General features: G+C 49.9%; 1 protein-coding gene across 1 annotated transcript in view; it reads left to right on the forward strand.

Moving 5' to 3' along the window:
• Positions 1 to 19,968, forward strand: part of LOC146009552 (uncharacterized) — a 485,071-nt gene that overhangs the window by 366,449 nt on the left and 98,654 nt on the right. Inside the window, exon 6 of the mRNA XM_083149997.1 lies at positions 8,720 to 8,876. Within this exon, the coding sequence (XP_083006123.1) occupies positions 8,720 to 8,876 (157 nt within the window). The remainder of the gene's footprint in view (positions 1 to 8,719; positions 8,877 to 19,968) is intronic.

A 19,968-nucleotide genomic window follows, 5' to 3' on the forward strand; every position in this document is an offset into this window, starting at 1 on the left:
GCTCTCCCGCGATTCGCGGCACCCACCCCCTGCAACCCCCCCCCCCTCCCGCAAATCGCGGCACCCCCCGCGATTCGCGGCAGCCCCAGGATTAAATGGCACATGCAAAACACTGGCACGGCTATGGTCGACAATGAAAAAGGTTGACATGAGTTTTTGAAGATTTATTTCATTTTTTTAATGTTTTCATATTCATTGTCATGTGTCAACATGGACACCGATGAAGTGGCACACTTATGTCAACATTTACATGTGTTGACCTTTCTGTGTTGATTTTTTCTTGTGGCGATTTGCGTCACACCCCCCCCCCCACTCCCGCGATTCACGGCACACACACACACACCTCCCCCGCGATTCTCGGGCACCCCACCCCGTGACCCCCCCTCCCGTGATTCACGGCACACCCCCGCGACCCCCCCCTCCCATGATTCGCCGCAACCCCCGCCCCGTAACCCCCCCTCCCGCGATTCGCGGCACCCACCCCCGCGACCCCCCCTCCCGCAATTCGCGGCACCCCCCGCGATTCGCGGCAGCTCCAGAATTAAATTGCACATGAAAAACACTGACATGGCTATGGTCGACAATGAAAAAGGTTGACATGAGTTTTTGAAGTTTTTTTTTTCATTTTTTGAATGTTTTCATATTCATTCTCATGTGTCGACATGGACACCAATGAAGTGCCACACTTATGTCAACATTTACATGTGTTGACCTTTCTGTGTTGATTTTTTCTTGTGGCGATTCGCGTCACACCCCCCTCACCCCCCCCCCCGCAACCCCCACTCCCGCGATTCACGGCACACACACCCCCCCCCCCCCGCGATTCTCGGCACCCCACCCCGTGGCCCCCTCCTCCCGTGATTCACGGCACACCCCCCGTGACCCCCCCTACCATGATTCGCCGCAACCCCCGCCCCCGTAACCCCCCTCCCGCGATTTGCGGCAACCCACCCCGCGACCCCCCTCCCGCGATTCTCTGCAATCCCTCCCCTCCCGCGATTCGCAGCATCCACCCCCCCACAACCCCCCCTCCTGCAATTCGCGGCGACCCCCCCTCCTGCAATTCGCGGCACCCTCCGCGACCCCCCCTCCCGCGATTCGCGGACACCTAAGTTGCAATACAGGGCATCTTTCATACAATTCTAACCATATTTCTCATATACAAACGTTCACAAATTACGACGGTGTGAAGAGCGCCCGTAGGGCGCGATGAATCACCTAGTATAGCTATATAATATCAAGAAAACAAAATCAATAAAGCTGCATGAGGTATTTGGGGCAAAATTTCAATAACGCTATATAAAGAGGATTTACACAAAGCAGTTGGTCCAAAATCAATAAATCTAGTTATATATATATATATATGTCGCAGAAAGGTCAACACATGTAAATGTTGACATAAGTGTGGCACTTCATTGGTGTCCATGTCGACACATGAGAATGAATATGAAAACATTCTTAAAATGAAAAATAAATCTTCAAAAACTCATGTCAACCTTTTTCATCGTCGACCATAGCCGTGTCAGTGTTTTGCATGTGCCATTTGATCCTGGGGTTGTGCCATGAATTGGGGGAGGGGGGGGTCGCGGGGGTGGGTGCTGCGAATTGCGGGAGGGGTGGGCGCGGGGTTGCAGCGAATCGCGGGAGGGGGGGGGGGTCACGGGGCCGGGGGGTTTGCCGCGAATCACAGGAGGGGGAGGTCAGGGGGGTTGCCGCGAATCACGGGAGGGTCGCAGGGGGTGCAGGGCGCGGGGGGGTTGCAGTGAATCGCAGAAGGGGGGGTCGTGGGGGCTGGGGTTGCCGCAAATCGCGGGGGGGGGCTCGAATTGCGGTAGGGGGGGTTCGCGGGAGCACGCGAATCGTGGGAGGGGCCCCGCGAATCGCGGGAGGGGGGGGGGGGCGGGGGGCGCTCACCTGGTGTGTCTGGTGAGTAGCTGTGTCTTTGCTGGGTAACATGGGGAGGCAGAGGGTGTCTGGCACTGTGCATACCTCCCAACATGACCTATGCCAGGAGGGACACAATGCTCTGCCGCTGGACTTTCTTCCTAATGTATGATTACCTCCATCTGTGTTGAACAGGTTAATTGATAGGAAAGGTGCTTCAACACAGGTGATGGCAATCATACATTAAAAGGAAAGTGCAGGAGCAGAGCAATGTGTCCCTCCTATGACTGTGGGCTCACTGGGCTGGTTCTCTGTCATGTGAGTCAGAGGCTCCACCCAGCGTTAGAGGGTCAGACACACTTTGAGTGACAGATGTAGCCAAATATATAAGAGATATATATATATATATATATATATATGGGTTCCTTAGGTAGCACTCCTGGATAATGTGCTGTACTGGGCTGTGAGTAGAGCCCCGAACAATGGCTGGTGCCTTCCAGATAGGGGGTGCAGATGCGTCTCCTATATAGATATGGGGACGGGGGGCGGCGGCACTCGGCGAATGAAGACACAGCAAGACAGGGTTTTGAAAACCGACGTTTCAAGGTCCTTAGACCTTTTTATCAAGGTGCTGGTGAGATCTCACCAGCACCTTGATAAAAAGGTCTAAGGACCTTGAAACGTTGGTTTTCAAAACCCTGTCTTGCTGTCTCATCATTCGCCGAGTGCCGCCGCCCCCCGTCCCCATATCTATATATATATTATATTTTGTAGTGTTCATTCTATAACTCTGCACCTTTTCAAAACCCGTGCAGTTCCTCTTTCCTGCCTGGGGGTCGCTGTGTTGTTTTTATCACAGCAGACAGGGACAAAAGAATTACAATTTCATGTAGGGTGGGGGGGGGGGGGGGTTGGAGGAGTGGGCTGGACTTGGAAACAAATCACCATCTAATAGACGACGATGCAAGACATTTACATTTGAAAAATAAAGTGGTTGTAAGGTATGTGTCATTTCATTTTTTTTGTTAGGGGGAAGATCTGTGTGATATTATGTGGGAAGATACAGAGGGGGAAGAGTCGGATATCAGGAGTGACCAGCAGTGTAAGGAGGAGGAAATCCCTACAGATATCAGCGCAGGTGAGTAATAATCACTTATTACAGAGTCACATTCTCCTTGTTCTGTCCCTACAGCAGCCTCTTATCCTGCACCCTCCTCTGTCACTACAGCAGCCTCTTATCCCGCACCCTCCTCTGTCACTACAGCGGCCTCTTATCCCGCACCCTCCTCTGTCACTACAGCAGCCTCTTATCCTGCACCCTCCTCTGTCACTTCAGCGGCCTCTTATCCCTCACCCTCCTCTGTCACTACAGCGGCCTCTTATCCCGCACCCTCCTCTGTCACTACAGAAGCCTCTTATCCTGCACCCTCCTCTGTCACTTCAGCGGCCTCTTATCCCTCACCCTCCTCTGTCACTACAGCGGCCTCTTATCCCGCACCCTCCTCTGTCACTACAGCAGCCTCTTATCCTGCACCCTCCTCTGTCACTACAGCAGCCTCTTATCCCGCACCCTCCTCTGTCACTACAGCGGCCTCTTATCCCGCACCCCCCTCTGTCACTACAGCGGCCTCTTATCCCGCACCCTCCTCTGTCACTACAGCGGCCTCTTATCCTGCACCCTCCTCTGTCACTACAGCGGCCTCTTATCCTGCACCCTCCTCTGTCACTACAGCAGCCTCTTATCCTGCACCCTCCTCTGTCACTACAGCGGCCTCTTATCCCGCACCCCCCTCTGTCACTACAGCGGCCTCTTATCCCGCACCCTCCTCTGTCACTACAGCGGCCTCTTATCCTGCACCCTCCTCTGTCACTACAGCGGCCTCTTATCCTGCACCCTCCTCTGTCCATACAGCAGCCTCTTATCCCGCACCCTCCTCTGTCACTACAGCAGCCTCTTATCCCGCACCCTCCTCTGTCACTACAGCAGCATCTTATCCCGCACCCTCCTCTGTCACTACAGCGGCCTCTTATCCCGCACCCTCCTCTGTCACTACAGCGGCCTCTTATCCCGCACCCTCCTCTGTCACTACAGCGGCCTCTTATCCTGCACCCTCCTCTGTCACTACAGCGGCCTCTCATCCCGCACCCTCCTCTGTCACTACAGCGGCCTCTTATCCCGCGCCCTCCTCTGTCACTACAGCGGCCTCTTATCCCGCACCCTCCTCTGTCACTACAGCGGCCTCTCATCCCGCACCCTCCTCTGTCACTACAGCGGCCTCTTATCCCGCGCCCTCCTCTGTCACTACAGCGGCCTCTTATCCCGCACCCTCCTCTGTCACTACAGCGGCCTCTTATCCCGCACCCTCCTCTGTCACTACAGCGGCCTCTTATCCTGCACCCTCTGTCACTACAGCGGCCTCTTATCCCGCACCCTCCTCTGTCACTACAGCGGCCTCTTATCCTGCACCCTCCTCTGTCACTACAGCAGCCTCTTATCCTGCACCCTCCTCTGTCACTACAGCAGCCTCTTATCCCGCACCCTCCTCTGTCACTACAGCGGCCTCTTATCCCGCACCCTCCTCTGTCACTACAGCGGCCTCTTATCCTGCACCCTCCTCTGTCACTACAGCAGCCTCTTATCCCGCACCCTCCTCTGTCACTACAGCAGCCTATTATCCTGCACCCTCCTCTGTCACTTCAGCGGCCTCTTATCCTGCACCCTCCTCTGTCACTACAGCAGCCTCTTATCCCGCACCCTCCTCTGTCACTACAGCGGCCTCTTATCCCGCACCCTCCTCTGTCACTACAGCAGCCTCTTATCCCGCACCCTCCTCTGTCACTACAGCAGCCTCTTATCCCGCACCCTCCTCTGTCACTACAGCAGCCTCTTATCCTGCACCCTCCTCTGTCACCACAGCAGCCTCTTATCCCGCACCCTCCTCTGTCACTACAGCAGCCTATTATCCTGCACCCTCCTCTGTCACTACAGCGGCCTCTTATCCTGCACCCTCCTCTGTCCATACAGCAGCCTCTTATCCCGCACCCTCCTCTGTCACTACAGCAGCCTCTTATCCCGCACCCTCCTCTGTCACTACAGCAGCCTCTTATCCCGCACCCTCCTCTGTCACTACAGCGGCCTCTTATCCCGCACCCTCCTCTATCACTACAGCGGCCTCTTATCCCGCACCCTCCTCTGTCAGTACAGCGGCCTCTTATCCCGCACCCTCCTCTGTCACTACAGCGGCCTCTTATCCCGCACCTTCCTCTGTCACTACAGCAGCCTCTTATCCCGCACCTTCCTCTGTCACTACAGCAGCCTCTTATCCCGCACCCTCCTCTGTCACTACAGCGGCCTCTTATCCTGCACCCTCCTCTGTCACTACAGCGGCCTCTTATCCTGCACCCTCCTCTGTCACTACAGCGGCCTCTTATCCCGCACCCTCCTCTGTCACTACAGCGGCCTCTTACCCCGCACCCTCCTCTGTCACTACAGCGGCCTCTTATCCCGCACCCTCCTCTGTCATTACAGCGGCCTCTTATCCTGCACCCTCCTCTGTCACTACAGCGGCCTCTTATCCCGCACCCTCCTCTGTCACTACAGCGGCCTCTTATCCCGCACCCTCCTCTGTCACTACAGCGGCCTCTTATCCTGCACCCTCCTCTGTCACTACAGCGGCCTCTTATCCCGCACCCCCCTCTGTCACTACAGCGGCCTCTTATCCCGCACCCTCCTCTGTCACTACAGCGGCCTCTTATCCCGCACCCTCCTCTGTCACTACAGCGGCCTCTTATCCCGCACCCTCCTCTGTCACTACAGCGGCCTCTTATCCCGCACCCTCCTCTGTCACTACAGCGGCCTCTTATCCCGCACCCTCCTCTGTCACTACAGCGGCCTCTTATCCCGCACCCTCCTCTGTCACTACAGCGGCCTCTTATCCCGCACCCTCCTCTGTCACTACAGCGGCCTCTTATCCCGCACCCTCCTCTGTCACTACAGCGGCCTCTTATCCCGCACCCTCCTCTGTCACTACAGCGGCCTCTTACCCCGCACCCTCCTCTGTCACTACAGCGGCCTCTTATCCCGCACCCTCCTCTGTCACTACAGTGGCCTCTTATCCTGCACCCTCCTCTGTCACTACAGCGGCCTCTTATCCCGCACCCTCCTCTGTCACTACAGCGGCCTCTTATCCTGCACCCTCCTCTGTCACTACAGCGGCCTCTTATCCCGCACCCTCCTCTGTCACTACAGCGGCCTCTTATCCTGCACCCTCCTCTGTCACTACAGCGGCCTCTTATCCCGCACCCTCCTCTGTCACTACAGCGGCCTCTTATCCCGCACCCTCCTCTGTCACTACAGCGGCCTCTTATCCTGCACCCTCCTCTGTCACTACAGCGGCTTCTTATCCTGCACCCTCCTCTGTCACTACAGCGGCCTCTTATCCCGCACCCTCCTCTGTCACTACAGCGGCCTCTTATCCCGCACCCTCCTCTGTCACTACAGCGGCCTCTTATCCCGCACCCTCCTCTGTCACTACAGCGGCCTCTTATCCCGCACCCTCCTCTGTCACTACAGCGGCCTCTAATCCTGCACCCTCCTCTGTCACTACAGCGGCCTCTTATCCTGCACCCTCCTCTGTCACTACAGCGGCCTCTTATCCCGCACCCTCCTCTGTCACTACAGCGGCCTCTTATCCTGCACCCTCCTCTGTCACTACAGCGGCCTCTTATCCCGCACCCTCCTCTGTCACTACAGCGGCCTCTAATCCTGCACCCTCCTCTGTCACTACAGCGGCCTCTTATCCCGCACCCTCCTCTGTCACTACAGCGGCCTCTAATCCTGCACCCTCCTCTGTCACTACAGCGGCCTCTTATCCCGCACCCTCCTCTGTCACTACAGCGGCCTCTTATCCTGCACCCACCTCTGTCACCTGGGAACATGCTGGCGTCCCAGCGATAATCGCCAGCCTTTATAGTAGGTCTCCTCAGTGGCAGTGTGGGAATAATGCTAGCAGGAATGCAGGTACAGTATGCTCCGCGGGTCAGTATGTCACAGATGGAGCAGTCATTACTGTGCTAATACAGAGCTAGTTACCTGGGAGTGTAATCACATTGGTCACCAATGTACCAGGCGGCTCGTCAGCAAGTTTTGCAGGGAAGACGGTTAATTTGTAGCCTGCCGTCCTCTAAGCCAATCACACGATTCCCAGTAAGCTATCAAACCGGGAGAGTGTGATGATTGGTTGCAGTGGTGAGTGGACAGGATATCCCAAGTGGCTGCACCCTTCAGGTTGTCCCGGGCCTGCAGGGAGAGGATGACCATAGGAGACCGCACTGCGGAAGTAACATTGACACGTTTCATCTCCTAGACAACTGGAGACTTTATCATGACGGACAGCCTGGCCAATCAGTGCCGTATTTATTGTCCTGCATAGTCCCGCCTATTTATGTTGCAGTCATGTGTAACAGACTAAGGGGGTATGTTTGGGGTGTGTCAGGGAAACCTGGGACAGGCGTGCCCAGGTGTTGCTGGGGAAGTTGTCAGCTCAATCCATATATATCACTATATGGGCCAATGTGAGCACATCAGGTGAAATCCGAGCTTCTACACACACATAGGCATAGGTGTGCATATATATCTAGATATACATACATGCCCCCATGGCTAAGCCAATCAGGGGAGCACTGCATAGGAGTTATTCCCTGATTGGGTCCGGTGACAGTAGTCACATGGGGACCCAAGAGTCGGGGGAAGGGAGCCCATGTGAATACATGGGTTCCCTTCAGTTCATGTAGACCATTTTGTTTTTATTTAACCCCTGTATATCTACATGGACCAAAGAGGACCGGTCTACACTGAATTTGGGGGAGTTTTTTAACACATCTCCTAATGGATTCTACTGCACAATGGATCGAATGGGCTTGTTTTAACATAGGTGTGTGTGTGTATATATATATATGTTTATTAAAGTTATACTTTCACAGCATGTTTTGTTTGTATCTTTATTTTAATAGTTGTTTGGCTGTGGTGCTACTTATATGCCCATAGTAGTGCAAATTAAAGCCAGCAGTAATGCCAATTACAGATAATGCGCACAGAAGCAGTAACAGAAGAGAGAGAAATAAAAAGTGAAGTGGAAGAAGGGCGAAGGTTCAGAGAACTTTCTATGGGGGATCCTATGGTAACAGAGGAACGAAGACTTTTTATTTTAAAGTCAATTCAGTTTAGTCTTCAACATTATTATTTTATTTTTGATACACAACATTTTTTACATGCACGAGGGACCGCCATGGGGACCAGGTTCGCCCCGAGTTTTGCTGACCTCTTCAGGGGCCGCTTTGAGGAGCAGTATGCCAGGTGTCACGATCTCAGGGACAGCCTGGTCCTCTATGGCAGGTATAACGACTATTTAATTTTGTCACTGTGTGTCTCCTACAGATGGGCCCAGTAACAGAGATACCCCAGAGAGATGTCCCCGTCCTCTGTATTCCCAGGATAATCACATATATACAATGTCCTCAGTCACTGCGTGTCTCCTACAGATGGGCCCAGTAACAGAGATACCCCAGAGAGATGTCCCCGTCCTCTGTATTCCCAGGATAATCACATATATACAATGTCCTCAGTCACTGCGTGTCTCCTACAGATGGGCCCAGTAACAGAGATACCCCAGAGAGATGTCCCCGTCCTCTGTATTCCCAGCACTGTAAAGAGGAGAATCACAGGACCCCAAAGGAGGATCAGGTAGGTGGGATGTACCATAGTGAGTTCTCACTACATAATCTGTAGAGAAGCTGTGTGTGTCTCCTATACTAATATATTATTGTTCTTATTTAGGGTGGAGGCCTGACTGATATTAAGGTAGAAGATACAGAAGGAGGAGAAGAGACGGATGTGACTGATATTAAGGTAGAATATACAGAGGGAGAAGAGATGTATATGAGGAGTGACCAGCAGTTCAAGGAGGAGATAATCCCCACAGATACCAGCACAGGTCAGTAAATACCACTTATTACAGAGAGTCACATATTCTCCTTGTTCTGTCACTTCAGCAGCCGCTTATCCTGCACCCTCCTCTGTCACTACAGCAGCCTCTTATCCTGCACCCTCCTCTGTCACTACAGCAGCCTCTTATCCTGCACCCTCCTCTGTCACTACAGCAGCCTCTTATCCTGCACCCTCCTCTGTCACTACAGCGGCCTCTTATCCTGCACCCTCCTCTGTCACTACAGCAGCCTCTTATCCCGCACCCTCCTCTGTCACTACAGCGGCCTCTTATCCCGCACCCTCCTCTTTCAGACTAATGAGGGGAATGTATCTGCCCAGTGGTGGAGTCCAGGGGTATCAGCCCCTATTATTGTCCTCGTCTCCTCCACACATTAGATCATTGTCTGCTTCCAGCCCAGAGATCTGACTAATCTCCCCATTTTCCCCAGTGACTCCCCTACATCATCAGTAGAAGGGATAGGAATAATAGCAGCGTACAGGATACAATGGTATGGAAGGTCATGTGGCATTACCCATGGTTCTCTCTCATAAAGATATAATATCCCTGGTTACAGTATGTATAGGTTGCCACAGATTCTGTGCTGCCGGTCGGTCATCATACAGAAATAATATCCCTGGTTACAGTATGTATAGGGTGCCACAGACTCTGTGCTGCTGGGCGGTAATCATACAGATATAATATCCCTGGTTAAAGTATGTATAGGGTGCCACAGATTCTGTGCTGCTGGGCGGTCATCATACAGATATAATATCCCAGGTTACAGTATGTATAGGGTGCCACAGATTCTGTGCTGCTGGGAGGTCATCATACAGATATAATATCCCTGGTTACAGTATGTATAGGGTGCCACAGATCCTGTGCTGCTGGGCGGTCATCATACAGATATAATATCCCCGGTTACAGTATGTATAGGGTGCCACAGATTCTGTGCTGCTGGGCTGTCATCATACAGATATAATATCCCTGGTTACAGTATGTATAGGGTGTCACAGATTCTGTGCTGCTGGGCTGTCATCATACAGATATAATATCCCTGGTTACAGTATGTATAGGGGGCCACAGAGTCTGTGCTGCTGGGCGGTCATCATACAGGTATAATAGCCCTGGTTACAGTATGTATAGGGTGCCACAGATTCTGTGCTGCCGGGCGGTCATCATACAGATATAATATCCCTGGTTATAGTATGTATAGGGTGCCACAGATTCTGTGCTGCTGGGCGGTCATCATACAGATATAATATCCCCGGTTACAGTATGTATAGGATGCCACAGATTCTGTGCTGCCGGGCGGTCATCATACAGATATAATATCCCTGGTTACAGTATGTATAGGGAGCCACAGATCCTGTGCTGCTGGGCGGTCATCATACAGATATAATATCCCCGGTTACAGTATGTATAGGATGCCACAGATTCTGTGCTGCCGGGCGGTCATCATACAGATATAATATCCCTGGTTACAGTATGTATAGGGGGCCGCAGATCATGTGCTGCTGGGCGGTCATCATACAGATATAATATCCCCGGTTACAGTATGTATAGGGTGCCACAGATCCTGTGCCGCTGGGCGGTCATCATACAGATATAATATCCCCGGTTACAGTATGTATAGGGTGCCGCTGGGCGGTCATCATACAGATATAATATCCCCGGTTACAGTATGTATAGGGTGCCACAGATTCTGTGCTGCTGGGCGGTCATCATACAGATATAATATCCCTGGTTACAGTATGTATAGGGGGACACAGATTCTGTGCCGCTGGGCGGTCACCATACAGATATAATATCCCCGGTTACAGTATGTATAGGGTGCCACAGATTCTGTGCTGCTGGGCGGTCATCATACAGATATAATATACCTGGTTACAGTATGTATAGGGTGCCACAGATCCTGTGCTGCTGGGCGGTCATCATACAGATACAATATCCCTGGTTACAGTATGTATAGGGTGCCACAGATTCTGTGCTGCTGGGCAGTCCTCATACAGATGTAATATCCCTGGTTACAGTATGTATAGGGTGCCACAGATTCTGTGCCGCTGGGCGGTCACCATACAGATATAATATCCCTGGTTACAGTATGTATAGGGTGCCACAGATTCTGTGCTGCTGGGCGGTCATCATACAGATATAATATCCCTGGTTACAGTATGTATAGGGTGCCGCAGATTCTGTGCTGCTGGGCGGTCATCATACAGATATAATATCCCTGGGTACAGTATGTATAGGGTGCCACAGATCCTGTGCTGCCGGGCGGTCATCATACAGATATAATATTCCTGGTTACAGTGTATATATAGGGTGCCACAGATCCTGTGCTGCCGGGCGGTCATCATACAGATGTAATATCCCTGGTTACAGTATGTATAGGGGGCCACAGATCCTGTGCTGCTGGGCGGTCATCATACAGATATAATATCCCCGGTTACAGTATGTATAGGGTGCCACAGATTCTGTGCTGCTGGGCGGTCATCATACAGATATAATATCCCTGGTTATAGTATGTATAGGGTGCCACAGATTCTGTGCTGCTGGGCGGTCATCATACAGATATAATATCCCTGGTTACAGTGTGTATAGGGTGCCACAGATTCTGTGCTGCTGGGCGGTCATCATACAGATGTAATATCCCTGGTTACAGTATGTATAGGGTGCCACAGATTCTGTGCTGCTGGGCGGTCATCATACAGATATATAATATCCCTGGTTACAGTATGTATAGGGTGCCACAGATTCTGTGCTGCTGGGCGGTCATCATACAGATATAATATCCCTGGTTACAGTATGTATAGGGTGCCACAGATTCTGTGGTAGCACAGATCCTGTGCTGCTGGGTGGTCATCATACAGATATAATATCCCAGGTTACAGTATGTATAGGGGGCCACAGATTCTGTGCTGCCGGGCGGTCATCATACAGATATAATATCCCTGGTTACAGTATGTATAGGGTGCCACAGATTCTGTGCCGCTGGGTGGTCATCATACAGATATAATATCCCTGGTTACAGTATGTATAGGGTACCACAGATTCTGTGCTGCCGGGCGGTCATCATACAGATATAATATCCCCGGTTACAGTATGTATAGGGTGACACAGATTCTGTGCTGCTGGGCGGTCATCATACAGATATAATATCCCTGGTTACAGTATGTATAGGGGGCCACAGATTCTGTGCTGCTGGGCGGTCATCATACAGATATAATATCCCTGGTTACAGTATGTATAGGGGGACACAGATCCTGTGCCGCTGGGCGGTCATCATACAGATATAATATCCCTGGTTACAGTATGTATAGGGTGCCGCAGATTCTGTGCTGCTGGGCGGTCATCATACAGATATAATATCCCTGGTTACAGTATGTATAGGGTGCCACAGATTCTGTGCTGCTGGGCGGTCATCATACAGATATAATATCCCTGGTTACAGTATGTATAGGGGGCCACAGATTCTGTGCTGCCGGGCGGTCATCATACAGATATAATATCCCCGGGTTACAGTATGTATAGGGTGCCACAGATTCTGTGCTGCTGGGCGGTCATACAGATATAATATCCCCGGTTACAGTATGTATAGGGGGCCACAGATTCTGTGCTGCTGGGCGGTCATCATACAGATATAATATCCCTGGATACAATAAGTATAAATATAACTATAATTTAGCAGATACGTGAGTACAGATTTGCAGTGTAACAATGTAACAGATAAGAGAGAGGCTTCCAGTCCTGTGATGCTGGCAGGACAATGTGGTTTGGCTACTATGTAGGCTAATGGACTGTTGGTCTTTACCAGGGACTCACACAACGGGGGGTATGGGCTTCTAACAACCCAATGTGGAAGACACAGATCTCTGACTGTGGTCCAAGGTACGGGTACAAGGATATGAAGGAATTGTGGGCACACAGAGACTGGTTGTGGGGCATATTATAGTGTAGGTAATGGGATTGGGTCAGAACCAGACAGTATAATACTGGGGACAGACAGAATCAGGTCAGAGAAAAGCCAGCCACCTATACTGGCACCAGGATGGGGAAGCACTGGTCATCACCATGGGCACTGGGCACATGGGAGACAGAAGGATGAGATGGTTGCCATGCTCAGACTGGCACCTGTCATATACAGTACCGCAGGCGCCCAGGGAGAACCAGCACCACCAGGCCCAGTAACAAGGAGTTGGGCCTCAGCTTGCTGACTTAGTAACCAGAAGTGGTCAGGGCTTTGTGGATCTATGTACAGAAGACCCAGGATTTGCACTGGATGGATGACCTGCTGGGTCTGCATGATAACAGCAGGAGAGGCTGGTTAGCCTGTGATCAGCATTATCAGGTGGATCACTGTTAAGGGGTGTACACACGGAGCAAATTTGTGCTATTTTCTAAGCAATCTAACTAGATTGCTTAGAAAGTAAGCACATATCTCTCTGTGTGTATGCTTCGAGAGATTAAATATCTCTTGCTAACTAAGTCAGTGCATGCAGTCCCAATCTAGTTAGATTGCTTAGCACATGACTGCAAATCTCTCTGTGTGTACAGAATGAGAGATACTGATCGCAATCTCTCATTCTGAACAACTACCCGGCCTTTTTTTGCTTAAGCAAAATTGCTAAGAAAAATTGATTAGCAAAATTGTTTAGCACAAATCAATGCGTGTGTATGTGCTCTGCATGGGAGATCTTGACACCAGCTATATTGTTTAGCAAAATTGCTTAGCACAGATCTCTACGTGTGTATGCCCTTTTACCAGGATTACCTTGTAGCAAGTCTGCCTGTTCCTGATCCTGTTGGGGCAGCAAGAGACTGGTGTGTGCAGCTAGGATGGTGTGGCACGGAGCCTCTGCTAAGCTGGGGTGCTGGGCTGTCACCTGCTCCTCAGTGCAGCTCTTACCCAATGTTACCAGTCTGGGTACCCCAGAGATGCCAGCTTGCCCTTAGGACCAGCTTTGGGGCATCCCTTATGCCTTCCCTTTATGCTCTTTGTTTCTGTTCTGTTATGTTACTGTTCTCCTTGTTAGGATTGTTGTTCTCATTCCTGAATAGTGTTTATCCCCTCTCCCCTGTTCTTTACTCCTATTCTGTCTTTAGGGGCTTTGTTAGGCAGAATAGTGACACCCAGTCTTGAAGTTCCCTTACACTGCCGGCTCCCAATACCTCAGTGTCTCCCAATGCACTAATATAATAAGGGTTACCTTATCTACATAAATCCCATTATTAGCTGCATGATATTTTTTTTAAACTGTAAATTTTTTATTAGAATTTTTTCTTTTACATAGAAAAATAATGTAAAATAAAAGAGAGAACATATACACATTTCAGCAAGTTGTTCCATTACAGATACTTGTAACATCAGATACAATTTATATAAAAAACATTTGAAGGAAGAAATACAGATAATTAACGATAGCATAGAATATATTTACCAGAGTCCAGGGATGGGGGAGGAGTTGAGGGAATACCAGGGGGACCATATCTTGTGGAAGGTAGAGACAGAATCATTTTGTAGACAGGTGATGTATTCCATTGAGGCTACAAAATTGACACGGGAATGGAGAGCTGTTTTAGACGGCATCACAGCACATTTCCAATGTCTGGCAATCAAAGTTTTAGCGGCATTACAAATGTGGACAATGAGCCTGTCCTGAAATTTATTGACATTTGGGGATGGGGCGTTCAGTAATGCAACTGTGGCTGATGGTGAGAGGGGCGTGCCGATTAGTTGCGCTATCAGTGACCATACTGTCGTCCAGAAGGTCTTGATTATTGGGCAGTCCCACCAAATGTGAGGGAATGTGCCCACTTGGCCACAGTTCCTCCAGCATAAATCAGATGTCGAGGGAAAAATTGCATGCAAACAAGACGGGACCAGGTACCATCGTGTGAAGACCTTGTAGCATGTCTCTTTAATAGCTACACTAATGGAGGCCTTAGCGGTTCTAGTTCGGATGACAGGCCAGTCGTCTTCAGCTATTGAGTTTGGAAAGTCCCTTTCCCATGCTATTTCGTGTGGTTCTCGGTTTTTTTTTTTTGTTGTACAAAAAAGAGATGTTGCCCCGTCGGCCCACGGAGTTAGAGCAAAGGAGTTCAAACGAAGTCAGTGTGCGCTTTCTGCTAGATGGATATTGAGAGTTAACAAAGCTTAGAATCTGTGCACTCTGGAAGTGTGTCCTAGCGGGGGCCGAAGTTGAGGATCGTAATTGAGTAAAAGGTGGAAGTGGGCGACTCATTGTTGACATGTTTAAATCTAGTGATCTGCAATTCACGCCAGGGCGTGGCTGTCATTTCTTCACATCCCGGAGGAAAAAGGGGGTGGTTCCATATAGCGGACATAGGTGAGGGGTGTGGGGCTAGTTTTGTCTGAGATTGTATTTTGTCCCACAGTGTCAGCGTAAATCGGATGGTTGTGGCCTCGTAGGCCGAGTCTGGTCTCAGTGATCTTGGGAGCCATACTATCTCATCAACCCGTCCGCCCTGGAGCAGGGCGTTCTCAAGGTCAACCCATTTTCTATATCCGGGTTCAGAGTGCCATAAAATTATCTGGTTTATTTGGGCCGCATGGTAATACATTCGGAAATTTGGAAGGCCAAGACCGCCATCTGAGGCGGGTCTTGCTAGAGTGGTTTTGCGAATACAGGGTTTGCCATTTGCCCAGATGAATTGGTTACATAAGGTTTGTAAGGAGTTTAAGGCTGCGTATGGCACAGATATTGGCAGGGTCTGAAAGAGGTAGAGTAGACTTGGAAGGACGTTCATTTTAATCATATTGATCCTTTCGATCCAAGAGATATAAAGTGGTTGCCAACGAGCAATGTCCGCGGTCAGAGTGCGGATTATGGGGGAATAGTTAGCCTGATATAGAAGGGAATAGGATTTAGTAATGTGTATGCCTAAATATTTGATCGCCTGGGGGCGCCATGTAAAGGGAAAGGATGATTTTAGTGTAGATAAAAGTTGGGGATGGACACATAGAGCCATTGCCTCAGATTTTGTGCTATTATTTTTATATCCCGAGAGGGAACCGTAAGCGTTGAGCTCTGACTGCAGGCTAGGGAGGGAGACCAGGGGGTTAGACAGAGTGAGGCGTATATCGTCAGCAAAAAGTGACAGTTTGTACTGATGTCCCCCGACCTCAACGCCCCGTATATCAGGGTTGGCTCTGATTCTAGCCGCCAATGGTTCTATACATAAGGCAAAGAGGAGAGGGGACAGGGGGCAGCCCTGTCTCGTCCCATTTCCGAGAGCAAATCTTGGAGATTGGAGGCCATTGGTCATGACGGTAGATGTCGGGCATGAATATAGGGATTTTATTGCCTGAAGAAAGTTTCCAGTAATGCCTGCAAATTTCAAAGTCGTGAACATAAAAGGCCATAAGATGCGATCAAATGCCTTTTCGGCATCAAGCGCTAATACAATCGATGGGATCTTATGTGTATTGGAATGGTGGATCAGGTTAATGGTGCGTCTAGTGTTATCGGAGGCCTGTCGGTGAGGGATGAAGCCTACTTGGTCTGGATGTATTAATGAGGGTAGAAGTCCATTCAGTCGGGTAGCTAAAATCTTTGCGAATAGTTTAAGATCGGTATTAATCAAGGAAATGGGGCGGTAACTGGCGCAGAGGGAGGGGTCTTTACCTGGCTTGGGAATTACAATTATTTTGGATGTAGCGGAATCAGGGTGGAATGGGGCACCATGCAGGATTGCGTTAAATATTCTGATCAGCTGGGGGGAAAGGTGCTGTGCAAATGTTTTATAATAAGCCATTGTGAAGCCGTCAGGGCCAGGGGCCTTCGACGACTTTTGTGATTTGAGGGCCACAGCAAGTTCCTCCTCAGTGATGTCCACCCCCAATGACCGTGCCGCGGATTCGGAGATAGTAGGGAGGCTACAGAAGTCTAAATATTTTTGAGTGTCAAGGGTGTGAGAGGAGACGTCAGACGGAGCGTCCAGGTTATATAGGGCTCTATAGTAATTAGCAAATACCTCGTTGATGTCTTTGGGGTTATATAGTGTGGTGCCCGACGGGTCCTTAATTGAGGCGATGGTCTGAGATGCCTGTTTGGACCGCAGTCGACGGGCTAGGAGAGATTGGGCCTTATTACTCTTGTCGTAGAATTTTTGGTTCGACCATCTAAGGCTTCTCTCAACCCTCTCAGCTAGTAGGACTTGCAGTTCGGCTCGTTTTTTGGAAAGTCGGGATAGTGTGTGTCTAGACAGTGTTCTCTTATGTTCCCTGTCTAGTGCTGCAATTTCAATGTTCAATGAAGCAATCAAAGCTTCCTGGGATTTTTTACGACGGGAGGCGAATTGGATCATGTGTCCTCTAACTACCGATTTGTGTGCCTCCCACATTGTGGGGACTGGCACATCGTCAGTAGAATTGAGACGGAAGTATTCTTGGAGGTGGCCAGCAATCGTTTCGCGAAATTGGGGAAGCTTCAAGAGCATTTCGTTCAGTCTCCAGGAGGGTCTGCCTGAGGTGGCCTCCAAGAGACCAAAGGATGCTTCAAGGATAGAGTGATCTGACCAAGAGTTGAGTGAGTTGCTACTTGGGATAGGGAGGCGCATCCTAGAAACATGTCGATGCGTGAGTAGGAAGCATGAGGGTTGGAATAAAAAGTATAATCCCTGGTTGTAGGGTTAAGGGATCTCCATATATCGAAAAGACCAGCCTCGGCCATATGTTTTCGATGGGCTGTTGAGCCTGGGATTTGTGTGGAGTCATTTAATTGACCTGATTTGTCTAGGGATGGATGTATGACTGTGTTAAAGTCTCCGCCTACCAATGTTTTACCTGACCGAAAGTCAGAGAGGATTCTAAAGAATTTATTATAAAACCTTGCTTGGCCTGTGTTAGGGGCATAAATATTTGCCATGGTGACCATCTCGTGGCCTAGTTTTCCCTTCAGAATCAGGTATCGCCCCTCAGGGTCAATTTTACATTCTGATAATATAAATGGGAAGGATGAGTGGAGCAGTATGGCCACTCCATTACGCTTAGAGGGATTATTCGAGTAGTATACATTCGGGTATCTTTTAGTAGCTAGGGAGGGATGGTGGTCTGTCCAGAGGTGAGTTTCCTGTAAGAATATGCAATCCCCATGAAGGCTCCGGAGAGATTGAAACAGATGGGTGCGTTTCTGAGGGGTGTTCAGGCCTTTGGCATTAATAGAGAGACACTTAAAAGGCATGGCACCTTTCGGTGTTGGTGGTAGAGGGTGGGGGAAATAGGGATTGGACTCTGCAACAAACACGAAAAAGCTAACAATAACAAGACAAATTGACATGTGGGGAAAGTAGCAGGAGGCGCCACTAGGGATGGCGAACTGCTACTATACCTGAGCTCCAACTAGGATAGGGAGCTCTAAGTTGGGATACACCAGTCGGGTAAATAAACCCAAGGTACAGAGTTAATTATGCAATATTAGAGGCAATAATCCCTGGAGGTGGGGGTAGTGAGGCCTGGCAAGGGGCCAGCAATCTCCACCCAGAACATAAATGTAACATAACATAAATAGCAAGTGGATAAAAATATTTCTAAAATATAATTCTAAAGTCCTTGCCCTAATAGCCAAGCAGAGATATGGAGAAGTGTCATTATGACAGAGCTACAATTAGGGCTAAGGTTAAACAAGTTAGAGTAAGTAACGACTAGACATAGTACTATAAAACAAGAAAAAAACATTAGTAAGAGGTTATATACGACCAATCAGAGGATTTTTCAGGGAGGAGAGTCTCGTAGATCAGGTCCGGATGGATCAGCGGCAGATTGTAATTTAAGTGTGCGAAGAAGTTCCTTTCCCTCTTCAATCGATCGTATCGAGTAGGGTTTGCCCCTGACATCTACCGTGAGGCGAAAGGGGAATCCCCATTTATATTTGTAGCCCTGGTCTCTCAGGAGCGTCGTCACGGGGCGAAGGTCCCTTCGTTTGGCAATAGTTGACGGAGCTAAGTCCTGAAAGATCTGAAGCTTTGATCCCTCAAATAGTATAAAAGAGGAGGATCTGCTGGCCGTTGTGATCATGTTTTTTGTCTTGAAGGAAAGGGTTTGGTGATAATGTCCCTAGGAGGTTCAGCATCCTTTGGTTTAGGCCGTAGGGCTCAGTGAGCCCTCTCAATTTGGAACATGGAGGGGGCTTCCGAGGGGAGAAGGTGGGCAAAAAGGACGTTCCGAATACGTAGGTTGTTTCTTCTTTCCCTGTTCTCCAGATCTTCATTCTTTTCCCGCAGAAGGTCGAGTTCGTTGTAGAAGTAATTTAGGTCTTTAGATAAATTTTCTTGTTCTGCCTGTACTTTAGCTACGTTGGTTTCTAGCGAGGTGGTGCGAGAGGACAGGTCGGTCAGGTCGGCCTTGAGCTCGCCAACGGCCTTCTGGAGAGCAGTGGTGAATGAGTCCTTGAAGTCTACAATGAGGTCCTGCAAGTTCTTTATATCTCCCCTAGTAGCAGGTGATGAGGCTTGATCCATCTTGGGGGAGCAAGAAGATCCTTTAGGGAGTGGGGGTGAGGAATGATTTTCCTGATGGAGGAAGTGATGAGATATTTCTTGCAGGACTTTCTTTTTTGGTTTTCGATGTAGATCGGCTCATAGTATCATAGATCAAGGGATATAGTCAGTCGTTACAGGCAGTAAAGGATATTTATACAGGCATCCACTGCTCTGATTGTAGGTTCTTGGGCGGAAAACGCTGTGTTTAGTGAAGCATGTATGGGTAGGGGACGATGGAGTAGGGAATTAGTTTTGGTATGGGCACTTTATGTGATAGTAATGTGCACCAGAGGGAGATTCAAGCACTCAGTCAGCAGACCTGGTGCTAAGAGGGTCCCCTGTTGTTGGTATACTATCTTGCAGGAGCTAGGTCCATAGGATGTCCCTGCTTGGAGTCCACCACGGGGTCACAGCGGGTCCAGGGGGACCAATTGGGGAACAATAGGGCTTGGGGGTCAGGGCACCAGTGAAGTAATGGTGTCAGAGAGTTTTGCCCTCTGTGGCCACAATATTCTGTAGGTATCCTGCTCAGGTGACCCCAGTAGACAGCAGTAGAGGTATTTACAGCAGGTTGGCAGTTCGCCCACAACCAAGATGG

This window comes from Crinia signifera, chromosome 6 (assembly GCF_055691185.1).
Source record: "Crinia signifera chromosome 6, ASM5569118v1, whole genome shotgun sequence".
Classification (NCBI taxonomy): Eukaryota; Metazoa; Chordata; class Amphibia; order Anura; family Myobatrachidae; genus Crinia; species Crinia signifera.